The 25,953-nt window shown below is 49.3% G+C and overlaps 2 protein-coding genes across 3 annotated transcripts in view; one reads left to right on the top strand and one right to left on the bottom strand.

The window, feature by feature from the left end:
* The window catches only part of HNRNPAB (heterogeneous nuclear ribonucleoprotein A/B), a 314,463-nt gene that overhangs the window by 8,392 nt on the left and 280,118 nt on the right, over positions 1 to 25,953 (bottom strand). The window lies entirely within an intron of this gene.
* Positions 20,945 to 25,877, top strand: NHP2 (NHP2 ribonucleoprotein). 2 transcript variants are annotated; one of them, XM_058547471.1, is made up of 4 exons: positions 20,948 to 21,191; positions 21,281 to 21,350; positions 23,696 to 23,801; positions 24,741 to 25,877. In XM_058547471.1, exons 1-4 carry the CDS (start codon positions 21,032 to 21,034, stop codon positions 24,864 to 24,866), a joined length of 462 nt encoding a protein of 153 aa, XP_058403454.1. In that variant the 5' UTR covers positions 20,948 to 21,031; the 3' UTR covers positions 24,867 to 25,877. The 2 variants fall into 2 exon arrangements, with proteins under 2 accessions (XP_058403463.1, XP_058403454.1); XM_058547480.1 differs by lacking the exon at positions 23,696 to 23,801 and having other exon boundaries at positions 20,945 to 21,191.

Below are 25,953 nucleotides of genomic sequence, written 5' to 3'. Positions count from 1 at the left end.
GGTCTAAATTAGATCTCTTATATCAGATTAAATTATTCTGAGGCTCAAATGAAGCGATGGCTTAGAAAATACTTCATAAACTATAAAGAACTGCAGACAAGTGGGGCTCAGTCTCAGCACAGAATGCTGTTATTTTGCATCCAAGGGTGCTTCTGACAGAGGCAGGGCACTGGGCTGTCTGGAAGCAGCAGGAAGTCCCTCTGACACATGGATCTCAGTCTTGTTATTGGGTCCCAGTTACGGATCCTGAGTGGAGGGCATCTTCCACGACATTGAGGTTCTCAAAACAGTAAGGAGCCCAGTCACCCCCAAAAATCCCTTAAGTGGCCCACAGAGTACAGTCTCCTGGCTCTGGGGATTCATGCTGTCAGGCAATCTACGTGTAAGAATATATACAATCGCCAATCTAGAATAGGCAGGACAGACACAACACGCATTTTGAAAGTTTTTTAAATTACACAAATTAATTTTTCTCACATTCTCCTTTTTTGATGCTAAGCCTGCAGGGTGGAAGTTGCAGGAGTTAACTGCAAATATGTTGTGACTGCTGTGACCAACTCCCACTCGGGCTGCTCCCCACACCACAGTTCCACGGGCCCGGCTCCCCGGCTTCAGGGCTGACTTTGGATCCAGCCAGAGGAAACTTTCCAAAACACAAGTCAGGTCTTGTCACACTCTGAGTGTGCGTGAAAACGCTGGCTGGCTTCCCAGTGCCCTGAAGGGGGGAATGCGGGTGAGAGAGACAGTTGGGGCTCACAGAAATCATGCCCCCTGCCAGCCTCCCTTGCTGTGTGGTCTGTGAGTGGAAGGGTCACTTCCAGATCTGGGTAGTTGAGACCAGGGACCTCCCCAAGACCTCTCTTCCCCTGGAGACCATGTGTTCTGCATGACAGAGCTACATATGGAGAAGAGCTGTTCAACCCACATCAGACTTGACATGAGCAAGAAATGAACCTGTGCTGCATGAAGCTGCTGAGATTGGGAGGTTTATCTTGAATTGCAGCCTCGCCAAGCCTGACCATTCCACATGGCTTGTGAGGCCCAGCATGGCCACATCTTATGTCCACTCTCCACTCTAGCTAGGCTGACTTTCTTTTATTTTCTGGAACTCACCTGTGCCTGTCTGCCTCAGGAGGTGCTTTTGCACCTGCAGTTCCCTCTACCTGGAATACTCTTCCCCAAATTTCACCTGCCTACTCTATATCTATTGTGGGTTGAATTGTATCCACCAAAAAGATCTATTCAAGTTCTAACCCTTGCTCTCTGGGCATGTGACCTTACTTGGAAACAGGGTCTTTGCAGATGTAATGAAGTTAAGATGAGGTCAAACTGGAGTAGGGCGGACCCTTAATCCAATATGACTGGTGCCTTATAAGAAGAGAAGACACAGAGAGAGAGAGACACATACACAAGGAAAGCGCCATGTGATCATGGAGACAGAGACTGGAGCGATGGGTCTACAAACTGTGTCTTATAGTCAGTTCAGGCTGCTGTAACAAAATACCAGACTGGGCAGCTTAAACAACAAACATTTACTTTCTCACAGTTCTGGAGGCTGGGAGTCCAGGATCAAGCTGCTGGCAGATCTGGTGTCTAGTGAGGACCTGCCTCCTAGTTTGCAGTTGGCCATCTGCTCGTTGTATCCTCACAGGCGGAGAGCAAAGAGAGAAGCAAGCTCTCTCTTGTCTCTTCTTATCAGCTCACTAATCCCATCATGAGGGCCTCACCCTCATGACCTCATCTAAACCTAATCGCCTCTCAAAGGCCCCATTTCCAAACACCATCACATTGGGGGTTAGGGTTTCAACATATGAATTTGGGAGGACACAAACATTTAGTCCATAGCACCGAGGAACACCAAGGACTGCCAGCAACACCAGAAGCTAGGAGAGAGGCATGGAACAGAGTCTCCCCTAGAGCCTTCGGAGGGAGCATGGCTCTGCCAACACCTGGATTTTGAACTCCTAGACTCCAGAACTGTGAGATAATAAATTTCTGTTGTCATACTCCACCCAGATGGTGGTGCTTCGTTACAGCAGCCCTGGGTGACTAATATAACATCCATCAGACCTCCGCTTCCTCCAGGAAGTGCTCTGTCATGCCCCAAAGAAGGGCCCCTCTCAGAGCATGGACCACACAATATTGACATTGTGTGGCAATGAATACCTGCAGAATGAATAAAAGATCTCTTAATCCAGGGTTACAAACTGGTTACTTGTGGGCTGAGTCTGACTCTCAGATGTGCTTGCTTGCCCTACACAGCATTTTGAAAATCTTTTTTTGCTTTTTTTTGCGAGGAAGGTTAGCCCTGAGCTAACATCTGATGCCAATCCTCCTCTTTTTGCTGAGGAAGATTGGCCCTGGGCTAACATCCGTGCCCATCTTCCTCTACTTTTTTTATATGTGGGATGCCTGCGACAGCATGGCTTCATGAGTGGTGTGTAGGTCCGTGCCCCAGGCTGCCAAAGCGGAGTGCGCGAACTTAACCACTATGCCAGCGGGCCAGCCCCCCTCATGAAGTATGATATTTCTAAAAAATGTTCTATTTCCAGTTACTTTTGGAAAATTGTTAGATGAAGTCACACTGGGCCGCAGTCCCACGTGTTCACACTCAGCAGGAGCCGAGTCACCCTGCCCCCTGGCAGGAGGGGCAGGTGCTGTCCAGCTCACCCCAGCTCCCAAACTCCCACTAGGTCCTAACGTCGTACTCCTGGACCTCCTAAATTCATTTTCATTGACTGAAGGCATCTGAGATTCAGTCCCTAACTGGGTCTTGGTGAAGCTCAGCTTCTTCATCTTTCAAACAGGGATGACGACCCCTGCCTCTCAGCACTCTGCCACGGATCAGAGAACGTCCGCCATGTGTATAGCACAGGGCCAGGCAGGTAGCAGGTCTATGTGAGAGCTGCTGGCACCAGGAACGATGAAGACAATAGAAGCACCCAAGGGAACACACCTTCACTGCTGGGCTCCCCTCATGCGTCTCAGACGGAATCCTCAAAAGAGACTTGGAAAATCTGGAGCAACTGCCAGCCAGTGGTCCTCCAAGGTCAAATTCTTGCAACAGCTACCCCGTGCCTAGCTTGAGACTCAGAGGCAGCCTCTGTCCTGCAGAGGCCAATCAGAAATGTCTGGGACACCTTTCCGGAATCAGACCTCAATGGAATACGTGGTTCACGTCCAGACCTGATCCTCCACGTCTCCCCGGAGCTCGCAAGGCTGCATACACGGGACACGGCAGGCAGAGGGGCCCAGCCTGGCTTCATGTCACAGTCCCCTGTGTAGCTTGTAAAACTTCAGATTCCCAGGCCCCTGGGGCTGGACGCTCACTTTTATCAAGCATTCCAAGCACCCGGTGGTGGGATACGGATGGATTTAGGACCCACTGCTCCCAGCAGGTTGGGGAAAAGCCTACAAAACTGGGGAATGCCGGCCTCCTCTCCAAGAGGCAGTAGCGCCTCCTCAGAACACCAGCCTTGGAGGCTCTTTACATTTACAGTTTAGCACAGCCACTAAAGTCAGTGTGGGCCCGGGGGACTCTCTTGAAGCCGCAGTTTCTGGTTATGCAACAATTCATCTATTCACTCATTTATTCACATCTCAGCTTCGATTGCCATCAACATGCCTACAACCTCAGGACAGACCTGTTTTCTGAACTCTAAACCCTCAACATCTCTCCTGAATTGTCTCCAAGGCACCTCAATCTCAGCATGCCCAAAACTGAACATATGGCATTCCCTGAGCCCAGGCCCTTGGCCAGTGTTGTTGGCCACAGAGACTGCCTCCACCATCGAGCCACCTGTGCAGGCCAGGCACATGGGAGAGTCAGCCCTCACACCTCTCTCTCTCACCTGCCCCATCCAACCCACCATCCAAGCCCGCATGTGCCTTTATCCCTCTGTCACCTGCACTCAGGTTTGCACTACAGGAACATCAGGCAGGGTGGGCTACACTGTAGTAGCCAATAGATCTAAACACCACAGAAGACTGTTTCTTACAGAGTAACAGTCCTGGGCGGGTGTTCAGGCCAGAGAAGTGGCTCTCCTCCGCGTGGTCATTTAAGGCCCCAGGCCCTTTCCGTCTTGTGGCTCCGCCATCCCCTTGGGCCTTGTCATCTGCACGCAGCTGGAGAATGAAATGAGCAGAGAAGAACTAGTGTGAGAGTCTTAATGGTCCAGGCCTGGAAGGGGCAAGCATCACTTCCATTCACATCTGTTGGTTAGAATTCTGTCACCTGGCATCACCTTTCAGCAAGGGACACTGAGAAATGAGCTTAGCTGCTTGCATAAGGAAGGCAGGGACAGAATAGGTGCCCAGTCTTCACAGTAGGCTTTTGTGTTAATGACAGTGAGGGGAGACCCTAGAGGAAAACTTTCATTCAGTCAATCAGCCTTTCAGAGTATGTCCCCAAATGCCTGTCCTGGGTAACCCACTGGCCTCCACCATCAGAGGCCGCCCCTGCCCTGCCCCTGCCCTGGGAGCTGAGTCTACTTGCCACATGGTGAGATGAATGCTATATCGGGGAAGCATGGAAGGACAAGGACATGCCAGAGGGACACTGAACCAAGCTGGGGATGTGGGTGGGAAGGACAAGGCTTCCCACGGGAGCAGACACCTGGGCTGCACCATGAAGACTGAATGGGGGTTCTCCAGGCAGAGATGGGGAGAGCGGGTACAGGCAGAGGAGAACGACTGAGCAAAGACTCAGCACTTGAGAAAGCACAGACTGTTTAGAGAACTGCAAGTAGCCCCACGTGACAGAGAGGTGTTGAGACTGTGTCGTTGGGCAGGGTGCCATGACAAAGGGTCCCATTTATCCACAGGAAACAGGAAGTCAGTGAGTACTGCGATGGCAATAGTCGATGAAAGGAGAGGTGGTGAGAGACGTTAAGGAGGGTGAGTGGGCAGAACTTTGTGTGTGTCCATGTGTAGTTATGACCTTGACTCCATGCATGGGGCACGATGGGCAGTAAGGCTGGAAAGTTGGACTGGAACCACCTGGTGGAGGGCCTTGAATGCCAGGTCTGGTAAGGAAGGCAGTGGGCAAACGCCATCTGCCTCTCTCAAGGAGAAAACCATCCCACTGCAGGTGACGGCCCCCTCGCTTCCTGGCTATGCCTGTCTCTAGTGGCATAGTCTGTTTCATCCATTACTTCTAGTACATTAGTCCCTGATGGCTAGAAAAGGATCAAGAGATGATCCATTCCAAAGATCAAGTCCAAACTTCTCATTAACAGAGAAGAAAACTCAAGGTCAGAGAAGGGGAATGTCTTAGTCCGTTGGAGCTGCTATAACAGAATACCAGAGCCTGGGGGGCTTCTAAACAACAGGAATTTATTTCTTGCAGTTCTGGAGGCTGGAAGTCCAAGATGAAGGCATCGGCAGATTTGGTGTCTGGTGAGAGCCTGCTTCCTGTTTTACAGATGGCTGTCTTCTTCTTGTGTCCTCACATGGCAGAAGGGGATGAAACAGCTCTCTGAGGGCTCTTTATAACGGCATTAACTCCATTCATGGGGTCTTCACCCTCATGACCTAGTCACCACCCAAAGGTCCACCTCCTACTACCATCACATTGGGGGTTAGGATTTCAACATATGAATTTTGGGGGGACACAATCATTCAGCCTAGAGCAGGGGGTAACATGTCCAGCGGCACCGGGCCTAGAGCACGGGTCTCTCTGTCCAGTGTCCTCTCAGCCCCCAGCGCTCCTCCGACGCACGGGCACTGGGAGACAAGAGACAAGAGGCACACTGAGGTTTCATCCTCCTTCTCCCCACAGGGCTGAGTATGAAAGACCACAGATATGGACACAGCAACTCCGCCTTTCCCTACACCGAGAAACAGGAAGCCACAGTCTGGTCCCATCTCCTTGGCACCTCCCACCTCCCTCCACAGCAGAGGGGAAAGGCAAAGCCGGCTCCTGGGCATGAACAGCAGCGCAGGGAGCCACATCTGTTCCCAGCCAAGGCCAGGGCAGCAGGACTCCCCAGGCTGGGGAGAGAGGGCTGGCGGCTGGCTGAGGAGAGAGGAATAGTCTCTAGTCAGCACAGGGAAATGACGGGGAACTTGTCATGCTGTGAAAAGGAAGGATTCCTGGGGTGAATGCATCTTCACATTCTATTTCTACATTCTGCTAGTGAGCTGACCCAACCACTTCTCCAAGCAAGGGGCACGTTCTAGGCTCCGAACAGAAGACAAGTTCACACTGTCTCCTGATCCAGGGGGTCAGGAGTTGGAAGCTCCTCAGGGCAGGGTCCTCATCCGCACTCACTCATCTGGCCGACTGCTCAGCAACTTCTTGCTTCTTGCCTTCTGCCTTGCCCCACAGCCTCTCACAGCCACCCTCAGAACAGCTTAACCCTGCTACTGCCTGAAGCCGCCCCCACCTCAAACCCAGTTCTGTGGAAGCCTTCCTGGTCTACATACCTGCCTCCTGTGCCCCTCCCCCCCCTTAATGAAATCCACTGTCCCCACAGGGCCCCACACTCCACTCCTGAATGCCCGGCCACACCTCCTCCCACCTCCCTCAACACAAACAGAGGGGTCTTCTCACCCCACGCCCCCTAGCCTTACTCCCCAAGCATCGCTGTACAACAGAAATATGATGCAAGCCACAAATGCAAACGCATGTGTAATGTAACATTTTCTAACAGCCACATTAAAGGACTATTAGACAATTAGTAAAAAGGTAAAATGAAACAGGTAAAATCAATTTTAATAATATATTTTACTTCGATTAATCTAGCCAAATATTATAATTTCAACATGTAATCAAAATAAAATTTACTGAGATGTATTTTTTGGACTGTCTTTGAAATTCAGTGTGTATTTTACACTTATGGTGCATCTCAATTCGGACTAAATACTTTTCAAGTGCTCAGTGGCCACTGCACTGGACAGCACAGATCTAGACCAGGGGCTGGCAGACTGTGGCCTACAGCCCACATCTGGCCTGTTGCCTGATTTTGTATGACTCTTGAACAAAGAATGGTTTTTATACAGTATTTTTAAATGGTTGAAAAGAAATCAAAAGAGTAGTTATTTCATGACACATAAATTGCATGAAATTCAAAGTTAGTGTCCATAAATAGAGTTTCTTTTTCCTTTCTTTTTCTTTTTTCTGAGGAAGACCAGCCCTGAGCTAACATCCGTCGCCAATCCTCCTCTTTTTGCTGAGGAAGATTGGCCCTGGGCTAACATCCGTGCCCATCTTCCTCTACTTTATATGGGACACGGCCACAGCATGGCTTAACAAGCAGTGTGTCGGTGCGCGCCTCGGATCCGAACCAGCAAACCCCGGGCCACGGCACCAGAGCGTGCGCACTTAACCGCTTGCGCCACCAGACCGGCCCCATAAATAAAGTTTTTAATTCTGTCATTTAATCCCATACAAAAATGTATGGAACTCTGTTTCATCTCTTCTTATATTATGTACTTACCTACATAACACCCTCCATTTCGCCTCTTGGCCCACACAGTGGAAAATACTTACTATCTGATCCTGTTTGCCTAGCCCTGTTCTAGACCATTCGCCTGCCCCCTAAACTCCAAGACAGGAGCTCCAGATTTGGCTTTGGAAGCAGGAGGCCCAGCTCTAATCCCAGCTCCCCTATGTCCCAACTCTGGGATTTAGAACAAGTCATTTCCCCTTTTTAAGCCTCAATTTTCTTCCTTTGAAAATCGGGCCAGCACTCAATTGGGTGTAAAAAAGCCCATTCACTCGTTTCCAGTCTCCCAGTCTCATTCCAGTTTCCACCCTCCTCACCTCCACTGCAACACCTGCCCACCCAGACCCTTCACCTGACTCAGTATCTCATCCAGGTGATGCACACCAGTCACCTTCTCCCAGCATCCTCAGCAACCTCCGCCTCCACTGGCCTGAGCCCCACATCAGTGGCTTCTGGATCACTTTGGCAGCGCAAACCACCATCTGCCTGGAATGGCCTCCTCACTTCCTCACCAAGTCCTGTTTCCTCCAAGATGACATCCCCACCACCCCAGCGTGCCTCCTGCTCACTGCTCTGCCCCTCCTCGGGTCTGACTGCAGCACTTCCGCACGTCCATGGCACGTCCACCGGGTGGCCTGGGCATGCACACGGCTCCAGTCCCTCCAAGTGAGGACCAATGCCCGTCCGGGCCTGGCCTAGCCCTTTACACACACGGGAGTCCCCAAAAATACTTCCGACTGGCCTAGAGAGGCATGGGCCAGATTTCCAGGAGCATTCTTTCATTCCCCCTCCACCCCCAGGAAAGAACTTCATCAATTCTGACATCCGACATCTTAATCCTGCCTGCTTCCTGTCTCAGCAGTGTCTCCTCCCAGGCACACCCCTGCCCACCTGCCCCGTCCTTCTACTGGCTTCGGCCTTTCCAGAACCAGCTCCATCATTCTTCCTCCCCAGCCAAGATTGGCCTGGTCACTGATGTATGCTGGGCTAGTCTAGGTTCTAGCGCCCGGCTCACCCACTTTCCTTGGTCATGTCCTGCCAGTAAATCCTTTCCTCCTGGGGAAGCGTTCTTTCTAACACTGACCCTCTCTTTGGCTGCTAGGTCAGAACTACTTCCAGCAACGAAGAATGATGTCCTAGAATTGAACTTGTTGCCAACAAGTATGCTTGTCCCCAGTTAATGTTCCTCCATTTTGTCAAAAAGTTGAGAACCAGCCTCCCGCTGGTGGGGCTCTGAGCCCTGACCCAGGATGGGATCAGCTTCCTCGTGCTGATGTAGGATTTTCTGTCTACATTCTAGCCACTTGTCCATTTCTTTTTTCCCCCATATTTTTATTGAGATGTCATTGACATACCATAAAATCCATCCACTTAAAGTGTACAATTCAATGGCTTTAGCGTATTCACAGTTGGGCAACTGTCACCACAACCTACATGTAGAACATTTACATCACCTAAAAAGAAACCCCTTACCCATTAGCAGTCACTCCCATCCCCACCCTCCTCCCAGTCCCGGCAACCACTAATCTACTTTCCATCTCTATAGATTTGCCTATTCTGGACATTTCATATAAATGGAATTGTACAGTATATGACCTTTTGTGTCTGGCTTCTTTCACTTAGCATAATGTTTCCAAGGTTTATCCATATTATAACATGTATCAGTACTTCATTCCTCTTTATTGCCAAATAATTTTCCACTTCTTTTGCTGGTTCCTTCTCAAAGGCCAAATCTCAGACATGTTGAAGGATCCCAAGGCTCAGTCCTTGGTCCTCTCTTCATCTCTATCTGCTCAGTCCCTGAGTAATCTCATCCAGTCTCTTGGCACAAAATACCACCTCTAGGCAAAAGACTCACAAATCTCTCTCTCTGGTCTGGCCCTTTCCTGTGAGCTCCAGATGCACAGGTCCCATGGCCTCCTCTACTCCTCCCCTTGGAGGTCACCTCAGGCACCAGGCTTGACACACCCAGGACAAGAATACCACAGATGGAGCTCAGTTATGAATATTGACACAAGAGTGCTAGTAAGTACAAGCAAACACCATCCAACAGCACATTAATAATAATTCTAAAAAATTATTATTAAATCATAATGGTTATTAAATCATAACCAAGCAAGGCTTATTCCAGAAAGGCAAGGATGGTTTAATATTAGGAACTCTGTTAATATTATGCACCATATTAATAAATAAAATGAGAAAAAAAGTCTTATCAATATATACTAACAGGGCATTTGATAAATTTCAACATATATTTTTAGTAAACAATCTTGACAAAACAGAATAAGATAAACATTTACAAAAACAACCCAAATGTCATCTTCCAGAAGCACTTTCATTAAGGTAAGAAACCATACAGAGTTGTCTTCTTCCATTTATTATTTAACCTTTTATGCAGGTACAACTAATGCAGTTGGACAAGAGAAAGAAATTAGAGGCACAAAAACAGGAAATCATTTGCTGATCATCATTTCCTGATAATATGCTTATATATATGGAAAACACAAAGAGAATTAACCCAAACACTATTCTAAACTATAAGAGAATTCAGTAAGGTGGCTTTTATATATGCCAACAATAATCAGAAGATTTAAAAGAAGAAAGGACCTAAAACACCTAGGAATACACTTACAAGAAATATTCAAGATAAAGATGAAGAAAATATGAAATGCTGAGCACACCAAAGATCTGAGCAAATAGAGAGGCCTCTTGCATTTCTGAATAGGATAATTCAACATCAAGAAGATGTCAAACCTCCCCAGACATGTGATAAATTAATTTGTTAACACTATCCTAATAAAAACACCAACAATTTTATAGGAACAATCTCTTATTGAAAAAAGCAAGATGCAGAATGCTGTGCATAGAATGCTATCAATTCTGTAAAAAGGGGACAAAACAGCATTTGTGTATATGAAGATAGACATAGGATATCTATGGAAGGCAGTGTAGGAAATGGGTCTCATTTGTTGCTTCTGGTTAGAAAAATAGGTAACTGAAACGGTGATGGGAGGGACACTTTTCACTGTACAACTTTTTGTTATAAAGTTTGAACCATGTCAATATATTACTTATTGAAATTTTTCAAAACTAAAAAAAAAAAACAAAGAATCATATTACTATTTTTAAAAAATCTCTTAAGGGCTCTGTGTTGCCAGCTAGTGATTTAGTACTGAAGACCTTCCACAATTAGCCTCCAAATAATGGTAATGACTACAATGGAAGGTGAGGAGAGGGAAAGCCACCACCACCACCGTCACCCAAATCAGTCAACTCCAGCAAACTTGGGCCCACGGGCCAAACTCAGCGCCTGCCTGTTTTTATAAATAATGAATAGTTGCAACAGAGATCGTAGAGCCCACAAGGCCTGGAACATTCACTATCTGGCCCCTAACAGAAAACATTTGTCGACCCCGGATCTCAGTCGAATGGACTCTGACGCCCAAGGTCTCCCAATCAAGGAGAGACACCCTGAACCCAACCCAGTTTCCCCCCCCCCCACCCCGTCTGCTCCACTCTAGCCTGGCTGGTCTCCTCTCTGTCCCTTATGAAGAAAGAGAAAAATAGATTCCTCCTTCTCAAGTGTAGAAAAGGAAGATGAAAAAGACAGAAGCCGAGCAACGTTGGGTTCCTTAGGAGTATCGGGGTCTGTGGAGAAGGAGCACAGGACTAGGAAGGGGATGATGGCTGTAGCCTGAATCCCACCTCTCTCCATACCCAACTGGAGGCCAGAGCTAATGACCAAATGAGGGAGGGAGGAGGTGAGCCCGTCCCTGGTTTGCTCTGTGGTCGGGCAAGTCCCTGCCTCTGGAAGCCTCATCATTCCCCTCTGTTACAGGCAGAGGGGCAATAGAGGTCCTAAAGACACTTCCAGTTCTCACATTCCGAGAGGAGGCCCGTGACTTCCCTGCCCTCTCCAAAGGCAATGTGAGAAACCAGCTGTCAACAGAGCACAGTCAGGGCCGGCCCCATGGCTTAGCTGTTGAGTGCGCGTGCTGCGCTACTGGCGCCCCGGGTTCAGATCCCGGGCGCGCACCAATGCACTGCTTCTCCGGCCATGCTGAGGCCGCATCCCACATACAGCAACTAGAAGGATGTGCAGCTATGACATACAACTATCTACTGGGGCTTTGGGGGAAAAATAAATTAAAAAAAAAAATTAAAAACAGAGCACAGTCATAAAATGCTCATAAGGCAGAGGCGGCCACAATTACCTCCTGGTAATTCCTTACTGCTCCTCTGGGTGGGTGTACACTCAAGGGACAGAAGACCCGAGCTTCTGGCTAGAGAGGGCTAGGAGAGGCCTACTTGACAGATGCCAGCCCCAGGGGGTGCAGTGGGGCTTGGGCAGTGACAATGTCACCTGCTTTCTCTATCCTGTCACAGAGGCCCTTCTGCAGCAACTCCCAGATCTCCACCCACACCTGGGACCTGGGTCTCCCCGCAGTTCCAGGTGCAACCACAGTGGCCTGCGTTTACCCAGCACTCACTTTCTATGCATTGATTCTCTCAACAACCTGATGAGGCTGGGACAATTATCACCCACTCCAAGTGCTCCAGGACCTCTTTTCTCTGCTAGCCTGTCCTGCCCTGCCCCTCCACCTGTTTTCAATTCAGTGAGTGTATCCAGAAATCCAGTGTTTGTTTTCTACGGCTGTTGTAACGTATGACCACTTAGTGCCTTAAAACAACATGCTTTTATTCTCTCAGGTCCGCAGGTCAGAAGTCCAGGATGGTATGGCTAGGTTCTCTGCTCAGCACTTTACAAGGCTCAAATCAAAGTTTCCACCTGCTGTGATCACATCTGGTGCCCAGGGTTCCCTTCCAAGAGAGAGTTCATTCCCATTGTCGGCAGGATTCAATTCCTTGTGGTTGTAGGACTGGGGTCCCCGTTTCCTGTGGGCCAGGGGTCATTCTCAGCTCCCTGCAGCTACTCTTTGGTCCTTGCAATGGCCCCCTCCATCCTCACTGCCGGGTTCAAATCTATCTGATTCCCTTCTGCCACCAGCTAGAGGAAGTGCTCGGCTTTTAAGCACTTGTGTGATTACGTTGAGTCAGCCTGGATAATCCAGGACAGTCAACTGTGCCAAATAATGTACTCACAGGAGTGGTATCTCATCCCACCCACAGGTTCTGGGCATTAGGGTAGGACATCTCTGGGGGGCCATTTTAGAAATTCCGCTACCCCACCTGCCCTCTTTCCCACTCCCACACCCAGTCTCAAAGCCCTGCATGTTGCTCACACCGACGCCCTGAGCTCCAGTCTCCCAGCCGACCCCTCCCGTGGCTCACCTAGGCCTCCTCAGCGGCTCCCTCTCTGTCTTCATCTTTCTCCTCCTGCCCCAGGCATACTGCCCACTCCCCTGTTTTCCCACAGTAGCCTGAATGATCTCACAAGAGCCCAGAGCTAACCAGGTGAGCCCCCACTTCAGCTCCTGCAGTGCTCCCCAGTAGCCTCCAGATCTAAACAAAACTCAGACAAGTTCATTCATTCAAATGTTTTCTGAGCACTGACTCCCTGCCAGGTACCAAGATCCACAGATAGTCTCTGCCCTCCTGGAGCTTTCTGTGATGTGGGACAGAGGGACCCCAACGATGGGTATGGCTGTGGTGAGCACTGCTGGCGGCCATCCGAGTCGGCCCTGCAAGGCCTTTCTCTCTCTAGTTCACCATCACTCCCTCCAACGTCTAGCCCAGTGTTTGACACACACCAGGGGCTCAGTACACTTTTTGGAATGAATGGAAAGTCCAATGTGCAACAGTGGAGACCCAAACCTCCTCAGCATTCCCTCTACTCCTGACAGTTTGCCAACTCCAAAGAAACTGCTGGCAGCAAAGCCTCCGTCCGCTCAGAGCTGTAGCCCATGGGTACCCACGCGGGCATGCTCTGCTCTGGCCTTAGCTGTAAGTTGCAGCCAAGGCCCCAGGATGTTGCTGCTTGGGGATCAGCTATTTAAGGAACAGAGCTAGCTCCATGGCACGATGTCTGGCAGGCATGCCAATGTTGATTCCAGGAGGCCTAGGAAAAAGGAAGAGATTTTCTGGGCACAAGAACAGAAAACGTGCCCATTGGGCACGCTCAAGAATCCCGTTAAACAGTGGGAGGCAGCATGGTGCCGTGGAGAGGGGGCAGGTTTTGTACGTGCGCACACACACACCCCAGCAACATCCCACCAACCTTTACCAAAACGGCAAAGAAAATGGAAGAGGCTCCCAAAGAGGAGAAATTTCCCCGATTTTTCAGAGCAGGCAAAGCCAACGGCAGAGGGTGACAGATGAGGCGGGTGATGAGAGCCGTCAGGGGGACCACAGAGGAGAGCCGCCCCACGCGGCATCCACGGGCACAGGACAGGCGGAGCGGGAGCCCAAATGGAAACAGCGGCGGCACAGGCACCCACTGCCTCCTCCTCCAGGCAGCCCCAGACAAAAAACCCATCTGGGAAAAGCATGGGCTTTGGGTAGGGTATTGGTGGCCTGCAGTAGAGCCTGCCTCAGGGTACAATTAGGGATCAGGGGCTGATGGTGACTCAGCGGCCACCCCTCCCCACCATCTACTGGAGCCACCGCCCACAGCCCACAGCAGCCCACCTCTCACCCAGAACACAAAGTGTCTCATGGAAATGCCTCAGCTTTCCATCTGTTAAATGTCAGGATTAGGGGGTCCCTAGGGTCCCTTTGACTTCTAAAAGTCCAGTCCTCCTTTCTAATTTTATCTCTGTCAGAAATCAGAGCCCCATGCCCCTGCCTGCCCCAGGTCACCAGCTGAGAAAGTGGAAGGGAGAGTCAGTGCTGAAGCCCTGTGGTAGAAGCTGCCTGGTAACACGAGCCCCCCAGGCCCAGCCCTCAGCCCCTTCAGTGCCCACACCTGTCCAGGTGGCCCACAGGGCTGACTCAGCTTCACCTGATCCCACGGCCACACACACAGTTCTAGCTCATGCCCTGCTAAGGCCAGACTTCCCAGTGTTAGGGGGCCCCTAAAATCTGTCCAAGACCTAACCCCTGGTACCTATGCATGTGACCTTATCTGGAAATAGGATCTTTGTAGATGTAATCTAGCTAAGGTGAAATCATTAGGATGGGTCCTAATCCAATATAACGGGTGTCCTTATAAGAAGAGGAAAAATACCACATGAAAATAGAGACACACAGAAAGAAGTCCATCTGATGATGGAGGCAGAGATTGGAGTGGTGTGTCTACAAGCCAAGGAACGCCAGCGGTTGCCGGCAACACCAGAAGCTACGAGAAAGGCCTGGAGCAGATTCTCCCCTGGAGCCTGCAGGGGGAGCATGGCCCTGCTGACACCTTGATTTCAGAATTCTGGCCTCCAGAACCGTGAGACAATAATCTGTGTTGTTTTAAGCTACCCAGTTTGTGATACTTTATTAGGGCAGCCCTAGGAAACATACACCCAGTCAGTCCCCAGCATCTGCTTATTAAATGAATACTTCTCTTCCCGCCACCACCAATCTATCCATCATCACGAGGGAAAGGAGAAGGGAAGCAGGCCTACCCCTCACCTTGGAGGAGTTCATGGCAAGAGCACAGACAGAGCCCCTGAAGCCCCCTCTTCTATTCCTACTTGCCTCACTCTGTTCTGTACAGTGAGGGAGCCACATGCACAAATGTGGACACCCCAAGCCACATGTCCATGCTCTGTCCACGATCCACCCACCCACACCTCAGCCACCCTTCAGACCTAGAGGGATAGCTCTCTCTCTGAAGAGTAGATCAGTGGAATGGGCTGGGCACACCCTGGAAATGGACTCAGGGCCAACTGGACAGGGAATTCCTGCACCTGGAGGACTGGAGGAGGGCAGAGACATGTCTCCTTCGTCTTGCAGATTCGTCACCCTGGCCCTCTGAAGCTCAGGCCCAGGGGAGAGCCCGGTGGCCCAGAAGGGAACCTCCACACATCCAACACGTGCCCAACAGCAGCCGGGGGCTTTCCTGGCAGCATCTCATTCAATCTTCAGCCCATTTTAAAAGCGAAAAGTAAAACTGAAGCACAGTAAAGTTGAACAATTTGTCCAGGGCTAAAAAGCTGATAAACTGTATATCTGGCATCAAATCCTGGTCTATTTGACTCCCAGACCTTTCCTTTCTCCACATAGCATGCTTTTCCCTAGACTTGGTTGAATTGGTAAACTACCAAAGCCCTATTAGATATTAAAAATAGTTAAAAAACAAAGAAACAAATTTAAAAAACCAAACACTACAGCCATCAAAGCAGTGTAGTACGAGAGAAAGAACAGAGAGGCTGGGAATGGACCCGAACACATACTAGAATCTAGCAAACAGCAGAGACAGTCTAAATGGATGCATAGAAAGAGAAAGACTTGGATAAATGACATCAGGACACTACTGGCCATCAGGAAGAAAGTCAAGCTGGAGCCTGCCCTGCTCCAAACACTCACATTAAACCTGATGATCACAATTTTTCATATAAACAGTGAAACCACAAAAGCACTAGAAAAACTTCCTTAAAGTACAAAATGCTTTTCTAAAGCCATGAGAGACAACCCTATAGAAAAACCGGACAAGAATAGGACAGGGAGTTCACAGCAAAAGAAACACAAATGACCTATAAAAATAGGACATGTCCAGCCTCCCTGTGAACTAAAGAAATGTAAGTGAAAACAAGACACCATCTCTCCAGATTGAATCATCACCACCCTCCTCCCCCTAAAAGAAATTGCTAAAACCCAGTCTTGCCAAGGGACAGAGAGACACTCCGAGCAACTGTACACCCTACCTCTTTAGAGGACAGTTGGACAAGACTGCTTATATCAGACGATAAAGGTTAGGGACTTAACCCCGGATAGATTCACAAAAGTACCAAAGATACAGTACAACATTCATTGCAAACTTATCTGAAATAGTAAAAACACTAAAAACAAACCAAAATCCATCAGTAGGGACTGGTTAAATAAATTATGGAAATCCATACAATGCGATACGACAGAGGCATTAAAAGATTTATCTCTCTTGTAGAAATAGAAAATTTTCCAAAGACATATTGATGTCGAGGGGGCTGGCCCCATGGCTTAGCGGTTAAGTGCGCGTACTCCACTACTGGCAGCCCTGGTTCGGATCCTGGGCGCGCACCGACGCACTGCTTCGCCAGCCATGCTGAGGCCGCGTCCCACATACAGCAACTAGAAGGATGTGCAACTGTACAACTATACAACTAGTATACAACTATCTACTGGGGCTTTTGGGGGGAAAAAAAAGGAGAAGAATTGGCAATATATGTTAGCTCAGAGCTGGTCTTCCTCAGCAAAAATAGAGGAGGATTGGCATGGATGTTAGCTCAGGGCTGATCTTCCTCACAAAAAAAAAAAAAGATATATTGATGTCGAAATAAATTGCCAGAACAGTGTATTATTTAATAGTGTAAACAAACATATCTATATATATACACTTGCATATGCACACAAAAAACTTAATAGTGAATACATCTGGAGAGCTTAAATGAGGGGAATAGGGGTTAGAGAAGAAAGATGTTTAACTTTTCACTTTATACTCTTATGTACTATCTGAAAATTTTTTTAACATAAACATTATCATCTTTAAAATAATAAATTTTAAATTCCAAAGCCAAAACCCTAACCCTAAAGAAACCCGTCTTCCTGAAGTGCTGAGCTGGCTTTTCTAAGCTCTCAGCTTTGTGCAGAAAGGTGTGTCCCAAGCAGCTGTGACTGAGGAAGGGTCCATCCTCCAGAATCCCACTTGATGGTCCCTCTTTCCTCAGGCTTTGTCCTGAACTCTCAGGCCTCATTTCTGAGGAGACACCAATTGTCACTAAGGAAACCAGGCTGGGACGTAAGTTTCCATCGACCATCTTGACTAATACTGGTCATACTAACAGTGACATAACCGGCCTACAAAAAATTAAAGCAGATTTCCAATAAATTGCATAAACGATATATGGTTATTTATATATTTTTTTCTTCTACTTGAACTTCAGCTCCTAAAGTAAGCATCTATCTTGCTAAGTAAAAAGTCAATTAAAAAAGTCACCCTCAATTTAAAAATGGGCAAAGGATCTGAATAGATGTGTCTCCAAAGGTAGGCAAATAGCCAATAAGCACATGAAAAGTTGCTCAGGATCATTAGTCACAAGGGAAATGCAAATCAAAACCACAATGAGATACTACTTCACACCTCCTGGGATTACTATAACGAAGAAGTCAGAGAACAGCAAGTGTTGGTGAGCTTGTGGAGAAACTGGAGCCCTTGTTCACTGCTGTGGGAACGTAAAATGGAGAAGCCGCTGGGGAGAACAGCCTGGCGGTTCCCCAAAACACTCAACACAGAGTTGCCACGGACCCACCAGTTCTAGTTCTAGGGATCTACTCAAGAGGACTGAAAACATATGTCCACACGAAATCTTGTGCATGACTGTTCATAGCAGCACTATTCACAATGGCCAAAAGTTGGAAACAAACCAATCCACTGATGAATGGATAAAACGTGGACTATCCATACAATGGAATGTTATGTAATAACAGAGTAACGACACATGCTACAACATGGATGACCCTTGAGAACATCATGCTCAATGCAAGACGCCAGACACAAGGGCACATACTACACGATTCCATTTCTATGAAATGTCCAGAACAGGGAAATCTATAGAAACAGAAAATTAGAGGTTGCTTAGGGCTGGGAAGGATGAAGGGGTCAGAGGGTGATAGCTAAAGGGTGCAGGGATTCTCTTTGACATGAGAAAATGTCCTCAAATTGACTGTGGTGATGGCTGCACAACTCAGTGAAGCTACTAAAACCATTGCATTGTATACTTTGAACAGGAAAATTATATGGTATGTGAATTATACTGCAATTTAAAAAAAAATCATCCTCTCCAACTTTTAAAAGATGGTGCCTTAGTCCATCTAGGTCTAACTTTCTCACTTTATAGATGAGGCACTGAAGCCTAGAGAGGTTAAATGACTTACCCAAAGCCATTTGTCACTTAGAGCCCTGGTCTACTGTTCATTAGCCATTATGGTTTCACCCACTTTACACTGCTTCAAGCGAGTTCCAGTGGCCATTTGAATAAAATCAGTAAAATCACACAAACCACCTTGGATCCAGCACAGAGCTCTGGGCCTGTTTTAGAAATACACAATATGGTTTACTGAGGACCTGTTTGTTCTTAGCACTTCATTGTCTCACAGCTCAAAAAGCTGACACTCATGACCCAGCCAGGCCGAGGTTCCAGCACTTTCACTACTGAGCCACATCTCATATCCTTTGAGCTAAAGTCTATCGCCAAGTCACAGAGTATGAGCAGAGTGAGGGTGTGAAGACAAATGGATCTGGGTTGAAATCCAGCTTTGTGTGAACTGGATGGAGCCATTCCCTTTTATGGGCTTTAGGAAATTATGAGTAATATAGATACTCTTTGCGAGAGAGATTACATGTAATGTGCTTGGCACGTAAATGTTAACTTCCTCCTTCCATATAAGAACTGAGAGGCCTTAGTGACGGAGACCTCGGTGAGGTCAGTCAGGCACATTTGCTGGAATTTGCTTGAATTGGGTTTCCCAGGGATGAAATTCTCCATTACTCGGCTGGACAGAGTTCATCATGTCCCATGCACACATTTGGCAGTGCCTCTCCCCATTGTGATCCTGACACAGTGTCATTCATCCTACAAGCTGAAAACGTTCACAGGAACGCCACTCAGAAAGAGGAACAGAAAACCACCCTGCAGAGCCCTGCTAGCTGTGTGCTCAGAGGAGCTCTGCTCTCACAGGCTCACTGCCCCTTGGGGACGGCTTCCCAGGGAGGGCCAGAATGGCTACTAAGGAACCTGGGATGAGGGAGAAGTGGGGGATAGAGCAAAGTCATTTGCATTAAGGTAAAGCTGACAGTAGTCACCAGTCCTAAAACTCAGGAAGGGGCTATCTTTTCTTAAAGAAATTCCAAAATGAAAACATTTAAAAGGTCAATTTTTTGTTATATTGTGCAAACTTTGTTTACTTTCAAATTATTTTTTATTGCTTATATAATGTATTTACTTTCTTTCTTTTTTTTGGCAGGGTAAGGAAGATTGGCCCTGAGCTAACATCTGTGCCCATCTTCCTCTATTTTGTATATGGGATGCCACCACAGCATGGCTTGATGAGTGGTGCATAGGTCTGCGACCGGGATCCAAACCTTCGAACCCCAGGCCGCCAAAGCAGAGCGCACAAACTTAACCACTACACTGTGGGGCCAGCCCTATAAATAATGTATTTTCATTGTTCAATATTTTTCTCTTTGTGAAAATTATTTTTCTTATTAAAATATTAAATTAAAAACCTATTTGTTTTTTACTTAATGACTTTGCACTTGGTTACAGGGCCACTTTTTAAGTTGGCTTAACTGACCTGCACTGCTATGGCCACCTGTAGGCTTCTAAAGTTCCACTGACTGGCCTGTTCCACCACCACAAAAATAGCAGGCCTATCACTGCATAATCAAAGGCAATTAATTTGCAGCAATTATCTAATTGATATTCACCCAGTGTTCCAAGACGCAGTGGAAGAAGTAAGTTGGAGATACAAAATCCACCAGTCTAGGCCTACTCCCCTCTCCAGCGTCACCGTCCACTAAGCCTTTACAGATAACTTTACACTGGGCGCCTACTCAGAGTCCCGCGCTCCCCCGCCCAAGTCGCAGCCCCAGTGTGTTCCCCACAGTGTTCACGGCTGCACTCATGCTGTCTGCCCCTCAGCTCAGCTAGCTGTCTCCGCGATGCCTCTCGTGTGTGTGATGCCAGGCGGTGTAGGAACCACGAGGAAAACAGAGTTAGGGGATGCGGTGGGGGGGGGGGACTGCAATTTTAGATCAGGTGGTCCGGGGAACCTTTCCCGTGGGTAACATTTGAGCAGACCCCTGCGGGAAGAAGAGGAGTGAGGCACGGGCTTTCTGGGGAAAGGCGGTCCAGACTCCGGCGCTCAGGGAGTGGGGCCATCCCTTGCCGTAAAAGGGAAAGCAGAGTGTGAGAAACTGTGCTAGAACGAAGAACCCTTAGCAGCGTCAGGGTTTACCTTAACCTTGGCACCTAGGGCACACCACCCAGGACCAAATGAGGATCAGACTCTAAGGTGGCGTGGAATCCCACCGAGCAGACTGCCCCTTCCTCTACTCGGGTCCCAGATCCCGCCGTCAGGCAAGGATCGCGTTCCCTTAGTCGTGGTCATGCCCCAAAAACACTGCCTCCTCCGCCCGCTCCTGTAGGTACAGGTTACCGGGGCTCTCAGATCCGCCTAAGCCGCTGTCCTAGCCCCGCCTCCTTCTGGCCCCGCCTCCCTCCGGGCTCCGCCCCCTCGCCTCGGAGTCCCTCGGCCCCGCCCCTAATCCGCTTCGCCCCGCCTCTCTGTGGGGGGAGTGGCCCCGCCCCTACGGCCGAGACTCCGCCCCCCTCAGCTCCCTCTTTAAGGAGCGGAGCGTCCACAATTGGTCGGAGTCTGAGACCTGGTCTCCTGGTTGGTTGTAGTATACGGCCGATTCTCCGCAGAGGGGATGACCCGGAAGTGATTCCTCCGCCGCGTGGACTCGTCGCCGGGGGACTGTTGCCGCGGCAGCTGTGATGACCAAGATAAAGGCCGATCCGGACGGGCCGGAGGCTCAGGCCGAGGCGTGCTGCGGGGAGCGCACTTACCACGAGCTGCTGGTGAACCTGAACCCCATCGCGCAGCCCCTGGCTTCTCGCCGCCTCACGCGGAAGCTCTACAAATGCATCAAGAAAGGTGTGGCGGCGCCGGCCGGCCAGTCTGGGGGCGCGGGGGGCGCGGGGGCGGGGGGCCCAGGGCCCCGACTGATTCTTCTGTTGTTTCAGCCGTGAAGCAGAAGCAGATTCGACGCGGGGTGAAGGAGGTCCAGAAATTTATCAATAAGGGCGAGAAAGGGTAAGAACGCTCCCGCCGGACTTTGCATTTCTAAACGGTAACGAGGGTAGTAGTGCTCGGTACAAGTGCTCTGACTCAGCCCCGCGTGCGGAAGATAAGCAAGCAGTTGGTGAATTCCCTTCAGTACAGCTACCGATACATCACTTAGACGAGCTCAGAGGGACACCATGGGGCACGTGAATTCCATGGGAAGCGACTTGTATACACCACTCACTTAGGGTAGACCCCAGCTTCATTCACTCAGCGACTATCTATCGAGTGTCTGTTTTTTTTCCGGCACTGTGCTATCTGGAGACAATGACATTAATCAAATAATCAGACGCACATTTACAAGTTGTGCGATAGGTAACTATGAACGAAAAGTACAGGGTGCAGTGAGAATGACTTCGTTCCCCCTCGTCTTTCTTTTCTGGCATTTATCAGAATCTGAAACTTATTTGCATTTTTATTCCCTGTTTCTCCCACTCAGGCCAAAGGCCGTAAGCTCTTTGAGAACAGGATAAAGCCTCTCACTGCTTTCTCCCCTGAAGTGTCTGGTACACTGAGGTGCCCAAGAGATAAATAATGCTGGGGGATTTGATGCTCAGTAGGGACCTACGCGGGGGTAGCTGAGGTGTGAAGATATAGGGATTAGTTTTGGGGGTTCTGCAAGGAAGATGGGTACCAGGGCACGAGAAAGAGTAGTGGTGGGCAGAAGTGCTACCTTCTCATGGGGCTTTGTAAGCTTGTGGTAAGTATAGTTTAGTTTTTGGACTCAGCTTTGAGAGGCCATTGAGAGTTAAAGCCAGGATGTGACATAATTATGTTTACCCCTTAAGAAGATTTTTTTGGCAACTTAAGAAGGATCAGAGATGCAAGAGTAGACTTGAGGAAGTTGAAACAGGAGGCTGCTCTAGTGTACGTGACGGCAGTTTGGATTAGGTTGGTGATGGCAGATGGAGAGAACTGAAGTGGATGGATCTGAGAGGACTTGCCGACGTAGAATCAGGAGGTATGGATTCCAGCTGAATGGACAGAGGGCCTGCTTACTGAGATACTGGACAGTGGAGGGGGGGCCGGGAAGATCCCGAGTTTGGTTTTAGACAAGTTGGGGTTTTTTCTTTTTGTGCTGAGGAAGACTGCCCGGAGCTAACATCTCTGCCCATTGTCCTCTATTTTCTATGTGGGATGCTGCCACAGCATAACTTGATGAGTGGTGCGTAGGTCCGTGCCCAGGATTCCCACCTGTGAACCCTAGGCCACTGAAGTGCGTGAACTTAACCACTATGCCACCGGGCTGGCCCCTTAGACAAGTTTTTGAGGCACCTTTTAGACACGTGACCCCTCTCCCCACCAGAACCATCAAATAGGCAAATGGCTGTATGGGTCTGGAGCTTGGAAGAGAGAGGGCCAGGCTGGAGAAACAGATTTGGCAGTTGTCAGCACATGCATGGCACTTGACGCCATGGCTGTGGCTGGGGTCAGCTGGGGAGAAGGTACTGAGAGGGCAGCCAAGGACCAGGCTGAAAGGAACACCAGCATTTAAAGTCTACTCAGAGGAAGAGGAGAGCCCATGAGGCAAAAGGAGAACCAGGAGAGAGTGGAAGCCGTGCTCTGAACCAAGAGCTCTTTCCTTGTGTTTGCCTATCTCCCCCCCGGAGAACAGACTCTTCCTCTGTCTTCAGGGCTCATGAGGCCCTTGCCCCAGAGCCCTAGCACCTTGCCAGCTAGAAGCCCTAGCTAAGGATTCTCTGGCAAACTTTCATTGGTTCCCTGTCACTCTTGGGACTGAGCCCATGCTTCCTAGGCTGGCACTCAGGGTCTTTGGGTGTGGTCCCTGCCAATCTCTCTAGCCCTCTCTGCCCTGGTCCCTATCCTGGATTCCAAAGCCATCCCAGGCTCCTAATAGCCAGCCCCTGTGCATCTGGTGCCATTCTGATTCTCTCAGCCTTAAATGCTTTCCCCGCCCTCAGCCCTTCCGTGGGCTGCCTGTCAGAAATTCATCATTCAGCTTTCTGTTCAAGTGTTGCCTCCTGAATCCTTTTTTGACTCTCCAAGAAGAGCTGAGCTCTTGCTCCTTGGCGTCCCTCCCATACCTCATCTGTCCCAGTGCAATACCACTTGTCAAACTTGGTGGCATTTACTTGTTGCAAAGAAATAGAGATCAGCTCCCCAGAGGCGTGCACTCACCAAACACAAATCTGCAAGCACTTTCAGAGGTTGAGAGGCCCGTATGAATAACTGGGCTTCTTGAGGGCAAGGGCCATCTTATCCGTCTCTGCACCCCCAAGGCCCAGTCCAGAGGTAGCACCTACAGCTGAAAGAGGGAATGAGCAAGCTAGAAACAACGTTGTTTCTCGTTTCAGGATCATGGTTTTGGCAGGAGACACGCTGCCCATTGAGGTGTACTGCCATCTCCCGGTGATGTGTGAGGACCGGAACTTGCCCTACGTCTATATCCCCTCTAAGACGGTGAGGAGCACAGGAGCCCCTGACCTGGGTCAGCACTAGAGGATGGGGTCTGGGATTGGGTCTGTGGAACAGGCCATCATGGGAAAGAGCCCAAGCTTTTGAGTTAAGACAGGCCTGGATGGATTCTTGGCTCTGCTCCTTCCTAGTTGGGGAACTGCAGATAAAGTTCCTTCTCTGCACCTTGGTTTCCTTGTAAAATGGGAATCCCCTTCTGTGGACTGTGAGAATGAAACAGAAGGTGTACGTGGACGAGCTTTGTCAACTAAGATGCTGTGCTGTGTTAGTCCTACTAGGTGGGCGTAGTGCTCGGAGGCAGTGTTCTGGGGACCTGCAGCTGTCCTTATCCTTCCGGATAGCAGGGGCCAGGTCTGGGGCACAGGAAATGGGGATGGCTGGGACCTGGAGAGTATAGGCCCTGCCTAAGGGGACCACCACTGCTGGGCTGGAGTGCTTTCACAGTTGCCATGTGGGAATGTAGGCCCAGTGTTGCTGGACCACAGCTTGAAAGTTTGCTGAGGGGCCAGCCCCATGGTGTAGTGGTTAAAGTTCGGCGCACTCCATTTCGGCAGCCTGGGTTCACAGGTTCGGATCCTGGGTGTGGACCTACACCACTTGTCAACCATGCTGTGGCGGCGACTCACATAAAAAATAAAGGAAGACTGGCACAGATATTAGCTCAGGGCAAATCTTCCTCAAACAAAAAAAAAAAAGGAAGATTGGCAATAGATGTTAGCTCAGCGTGAGTCTTCCTCAGCAAAAAAAAAAAAGTAAGTTTGCTGATTTTAAATAATGGCAATCAATGCGCAATGTTTTAAAATATAATGTTGACCGAATAGCACTTGTCTGCAGGCTGGATTAGGCTGGTGGGTCATTGGTTTGTGACTCCCTGGCATAAGGCTTTGCGACCTTTTTTCCAAACCTCTTTCCCCTTCTCTGCAGGACCTGGGTGCAGCTGCCGGCTCCAAGCGCCCCACCTGCGTGATAATGGTGAAGCCGCACGAGGAATACCAGGAGGCCTATGACGAGTGCCTGGAGGAGGTGCGAGTGCTGCCCCCGCCCATGTGAAGGACTTGGGGAGCAACCTGGGCACCTGCTCTGGAGGCTGTTGGGCTGGCAGCGGGCCACTTGGTGGCCCTTCTGCTGCCCACACTCACAGCATCTCCCCATCCCTGGAGGCACGTATTCTTCCCCGGCAGCTCCAACAGCTCTTTCGCTTCTCCATCAGTGCTGTTTCCTGTTGAGCCTCTGTGAAGACAGTTCCAAGAATGTGGTGGGGGAAGTAAATGCTAAGACTAAAATGTGGTGAGTCTGTAGGTGTTTTTTTAAGCAGCAGCTGCTGGTGGGGCCAGGGAGTTGGAGGGCAGGAAGAAGTAGAAGCTGCCTCTCTCACCAGAGAACCCGAGGACTTTCAGGGTGTTCAGTGCTAATGCTTGAGTGCTAGACTCAAGCTGAGAACAGACTCTTTGCTGCCCACCCCCAAGCTTTCAGCTTCCAGAGTCAGTAGGAGCTGCAGGGTAAGGCAGCCGAGCCCAGAGCGCACTGAATGGAAGCCAGCAGCCCCTGTGTTGGGAACACCCCCATTCCTCTTTTCTTCTTACCCAAGAGCCTTTAATGTGACTGGGAAGCTTATGGAAGCAATTTACCCACCCACACAGGAGATTTTAAATAGGAATATGAAGCTAAATACAAAACCCCAGGCCATCTCTCCTGCTTGGCGTAACGGCCCTGGTAACCTAGTCCCTTTTACACTTTTACAATTTTAGAAGGTGCCTTCTGCCTCAAAGGCCCAGCACAGGACTCGGTACACATAGCAACCAAGCGTCAGGGACCCTGGAATAAATTGGAAAGAGCTTGGGCGTGAGGGTCAAACCTGGTTTAAACTCTAAGCTCTCTTCTCTATAAGCTGTGAGCCCTGTTGTCCAAGTCATTCATCTTCCTCAGTCCCCTTACCCCGACTTCTAATATGGAGTAATGAGATTTGATATGTATATATGTAAAAGCAGCTTGCCCAGGGTCTGACATCTCCCAGCATTCTCACCCAATCAGACATGCAGGTTGGGTTCTTTCTCACTGGGTGCTGTGGCTGCCATGCTCCCACCCGCAGCAGCCGTGCCGTGCCCAGGACCTGTGTGCAGTGGGTGTGTAGTAATTC

Source organism: Diceros bicornis, chromosome 1 (assembly GCF_020826845.1).
Source record: "Diceros bicornis minor isolate mBicDic1 chromosome 1, mDicBic1.mat.cur, whole genome shotgun sequence".
Lineage (NCBI taxonomy): Eukaryota > Metazoa > Chordata > Mammalia > Perissodactyla > Rhinocerotidae > Diceros > Diceros bicornis.
This window is presented reverse-complemented; position numbering and strand designations above follow the sequence as displayed.

What these genes read in the sequence shown, in the direction of transcription:
- NHP2 (XM_058547471.1), top strand. Translation starts at nt 21,032, where the DNA reads ATGACCAAGATAAAGGCCGATCCGGACGGGCCGGAGGCTCAGGCCGAG. An exon ending in ATCAATAAGGGCGAGAAAGG is followed by an intron (nt 21,351 to 23,695) that starts GTAAGAACGCTC and finishes TTCTCGTTTCAG; the next exon opens with GATCATGGTTTTGGCAGGAG. An exon ending in TCTATATCCCCTCTAAGACG is followed by an intron (nt 23,802 to 24,740) that starts GTGAGGAGCACA and finishes CCTTCTCTGCAG; the next exon opens with GACCTGGGTGCAGCTGCCGG.